General features: G+C 40.1%; 1 protein-coding gene across 1 annotated transcript; it reads right to left on the bottom strand.

Annotated features, from left to right (window-relative positions):
- Nucleotides 1-579: 579 nt before the first annotated feature.
- Nucleotides 580-3,687, bottom strand: LOC101860663. The gene is made up of 2 exons (XM_005101243.3): nucleotides 3,485-3,687; nucleotides 580-2,027 (listed from the first exon to the last, which is right to left on the bottom strand). Exon 2 carries the CDS (start codon nucleotides 1,906-1,908, stop codon nucleotides 757-759), a length of 1,152 nt encoding a protein of 383 aa, XP_005101300.1. The 5' UTR covers nucleotides 1,909-2,027; nucleotides 3,485-3,687; the 3' UTR covers nucleotides 580-756.
- Nucleotides 3,688-4,469: the final 782 nt, after the last annotated feature.

Raw genomic sequence — 4,469 nt, 5'->3', positions numbered from 1 at the left:
ACTCAATTATTATCACAGTATTTTCTCTTGTACAGAGTATGCGTTCATTACATGACACAGTATAATATGCTCCATAATAACGATTAAAAAAAAGAACAACTTCAACAGCAACAGGACTAACAGCAACAACAACAATAATAATAATAATAATAATAATAATAATAACAATAATAATAATAATAATAATAATAATAATAATAACAGCAACAAGAACAACATTAATAATAATAGTAATAGTAATTTTAAAAGTAATAATAATAATGATGATGATGATGATGATGATGATGATGATGATGATGATGATGATGATGATGATGATAATAATAACAATAATAACAACAATAATAATAATAATAATAATAATCACAATAATCACAATAATCATAATAATCATAATAATCTTAATAATCTTAATAACAATATAACAAGTTTAAAAGGAAACAGGATGACGTTCACTGGACGTGACTATCTAGGTGATGCCAATGATTCGCAGGTTCTGTTTTTCAGTATTGTCGGGTCAACTTCCGCCTCGTAAATTGCAACTTTGTCCGGTCTTTTTTCTTGAAGCTTTTGTTTTTATTTTCTAAACTTTTATGTTTCTTTGTGTTTTTGCTTTTGTCTTAATTAATGGGTCTTAATTACTTAACTGTCTTCCCTGGAAAGATGACAAGATGGGTAGAGACGGTTATGGGTAGAAAAAGCGCCAGATTGAAATAGTCAATCCGTATGGTAAAATCTGTAATTCGAAGTTTTACTTTAAGCAACTTTCGGGTCGCCCCACATCCAGACAAGAGGCGTCAGGATAGAGCGGAGGTACAGCATCCACAGGAACAGCTCACCCAAGACCTCCGCCGACAGAGCGTCAAGGCCGTCTGGGATCTTGGCCCCCTGGTATCCAAGTGCAAAACTGGCGGCGGGTATTGTGAATATTGCCAGAGGCAGTGTCAGAATCACGTTGAGAATAGAAACAGCCAGAAGGGCTCTTTGTTCTTGTCGCACAGCCTTTTCGGAATACTCTTCGTCTGAAGCAGACTCAGGTGAGCCTGTTGAAGCGGGCATCACAGCTTGGGAAGGAGGAAACGATTTCTGGGAGTTGGGAGGATATGCAGGATAAGCCACTGACTGAAGCTGACCACTTACGTTGGTGATCGGCTGCACAGAGTGGCTGGACGGTTGTGACGATGGAGCTAGCCCTTGGTTGTACTGGCTTTGAAACTGTCCAAAATAATGCTGTTGTTGGAGGGTGCCTTGAGATTCTGGCAATGCAGCAGTCGATATGACGGTTCCTTGTGCCGAGGGGACGTCATAGTATTCGGGGACTGCTTTGATCTTCTTACAGTTGATGGCGATAGCGAATATGACAGCAGAAACGGGGGGAAGAATCATACCGAATAAAATCAGGGCTCTCAGTCGTTCGATTGTCATGGAGCTGTCAAAACTGCACCGTAGTGTGTCAAAGCCAGCCATAGCTAGAGGCAAAATCAGGATGAGTCCAAAGATCCAAAGCACCGCCGCTATTAAGATGGAAGCGACATACGGACTTGTGATCATAGAGCGAAGATGGCGCCTGAAGCGAAGTTCTGCACACAGGAAGACCAGACCAAGGCCATACACAAATGGGAGATAATATTTCCAGTAAACCGCAGCGGTGAATAATGTACTGCAGCTAAAAGAGAAGTACTCTTCAAAGACTGTGCGTGCGGCGACTACTAACGGGAACAAAGCCATGAAGATGTCACCCCCGGCTAGGGTCATAACTAGGAATTTACGCTGGCTCAGAAGTATTCTCCCTTTCCTAAGGAACTTGATCAACAGAGCAATGTTAGCGGCAAGAATTGCTATGATGAAAGTCACATACAAAACTTTATAGGCTGTGTGTTTTGCTTCAAAATCTATTGTGCCTGCCATGTTTGCCTCGTCTATTGGAGTGTTGGTAGGAAAGAACTTTGAGCGTCTACAGAAGCGGGTTTTGGTGATGAACTGTGGTTGTTATCTTCAGCAAATCTGCTATGATCAGGTCTTCAATACTGGGAAAAGAAAAAAACAAAGAACTGTGTCATTACAAAGATGTCAGTAAGTTATACATATACTTCACAAATAATAAATGATACAGTAAATTATGCACTTCATTTGGTAGACATGACCACAGAGCCTTTCCACCCAGTTGTTTAATCCAATATGAATTTGAATTGCATTTTGTAAGGCACACACACACAAACACACACACACACACACACAGAGAGAGAGAGAGAGAGAGAGAGAGAGAGAGAGAGAGAGAGAGAGAGAGAGGCAAACACAAGCACACACACACACACACACACACACACACACACACACACACACACACACACACACACACACACACACACACACACACACACACACACACACACACCATCAAATCAATATCAAGCCTACGCTTTACAAATTATGAAATGTGACAGGAAAACCCGCTGCCCATGTGTGTCGTGACACTGATGGGAAAACCGGATCTTTGCCCCCGCTTTTCACTGACGGGAGATGAGGCTCCGCCAAGGAGATAAAAAGTTCTTAACTCCTTTGGCTCCGCAAGTCCTCGATTCTTTTCTCAAGGTCATTCTTTCACGACCGTTGACCAAAACATACTGTTTGACACACCCCCACAATACCTTCACTCCGCCTTGGTTTACCGAACATTTTAATTAATATGAGAAGGTTCTGTGACTATCCATCGCTGTCTGTCTCAAACTTCACCACTATTGTTAGTTACTATGCTTTCGCCATATTTCATTAAGGTAATTATCAGAGAACAAAAATGCAATAAAAAAACTCATAAAAGTAAAAGAGAAAGGGAAATTAAGGTTTACATCATAGGAAAATTCATAATACAGAATACTAGACTCTATAATAATGTGGTTCAACCCCCAAGGTTCGATATAAAGAAAAGAGATGAAACGACTGAAGAGATGAAAGCCGAGATGTAGGAAATTAATAAGAAGGCCAGAATCAAAATCGAAAGTAAAATTGTAATTTTAACACACTTGGGTAATGCCGACACAACGGGACACATTAAAACCTAAATAATAATTTAATAATAAATGGCCTGTCCTGAGTAGTCTATCACGCTAGGGATCATGCTCTGAACGCTGTACATCCCTTTGAAGAAAAAATTCTCAGAAGTGAAAGAGAATGACAGTATTTATGATCTAAAAAGAATGTTTTTGTTTTTGTTTTTCTCAAATGGGGTTTAAAAGAGTTATTATTTAGTATATACGTGTATTTCTCACTTACACTTCTCTCTGTTCTTTTGTGGGGGGACGTTTTAGATTTTAAGCCAAGCAAAATTGATGCAAAAGATATTTCCCCAAACGACTTGGATTTCACTTTGGGTATTCTTCATTTTATTTAAAATCTAGTATCTAGTTGTGTCTTTTGATGACTGTCTTGAAAATCAGTTCGGAACAAGTTCTATAATTCGATGCAATAAACGTTATTAAATGCTTACTTGGAATAACGTTCTGCTGGAGTTCAGGTGCGCAAAATGTTGGTCGACACTTCAAAGTTAGGGATTCTCTTTTAATCTCGCTAGCGCTGGATTTCTGTGCTTGTTGCTCTAGCAATGTTGTTGTGGGTCCACTACTGTGGCATACGCTTATATAGCACATGCCGATGAAAACGTTAGATCCGTTTCCACAAGAAGTCGTTCAAAAGCTTTATTTTAATGACGTTTAAACTGTTCAATTTTTAGTCGACTCTAATCTTAGGAAATTCCCAATGACGACAGAGCCGCTCCCGTTTTGGGATAGTCGAATCCTGTTTGGCCACCAATTTAATGAGTGTCCCCGATCCATTAAGGGCGACAGGTCTTTCTCGGGCGCATGGTGTTCAGCGCAAGAAGCGTTTACCGTTTCGTTTTCAACAGGATTCTATCTGACAATGTGATCGACAATCTGATCACACCCATTTTGAGGCCGGATTTGCTCAAATCACGTAGGTCATGATAACAATAGATTGTCAGATAGAATCCTGTTTCTGTTCTTCGCAAGCGTAAACACGGGTCCTACTCCCTCAGTTACAGTTATGACTAAGGGTAGGAACGAACATACACTGTATCGTTCATGCTTGAAAGCACGTTCAAGAACCTGATGGTCTTACCTGTCAACTTGCAGGGTGTACTGAGAGAAATCACACACACACACACACACACACACACACACACACACACACACACACACACACACACACACACACACACACACACACATTATAATATAATATACACACATGCATACAACGCACATACATACACATATACGTACACCATACACACACGACTCATACACACACACACACGAAAAACCATTCTGAAGCACACATATTATGCACTCAAAAGAATACCAAAAGAAGACATTACTTGAGAGGAGGATAATAGAAGAGAAATGGAGAGAGAGAGAGAGAGAGAGAGAGAGAGAGAGAGAGAGAGAGAGAGA

Source organism: Aplysia californica, unplaced genomic scaffold, assembly GCF_000002075.1.
Source record: "Aplysia californica isolate F4 #8 unplaced genomic scaffold, AplCal3.0 scaffold00276, whole genome shotgun sequence".
NCBI classification, from domain to species: Eukaryota; Metazoa; Mollusca; class Gastropoda; order Aplysiida; family Aplysiidae; genus Aplysia; species Aplysia californica.
Note: the sequence above shows the minus strand (reverse complement) of the source record. Positions and strands in the feature narration are given on the sequence as shown.

What these genes read in the sequence shown, in the direction of transcription:
- LOC101860663 (XM_005101243.3), bottom strand. Translation starts at nt 1,908, where the DNA reads ATGGCAGGCACAATAGATTTTGAAGCAAAACACACAGCCTATAAAGTT.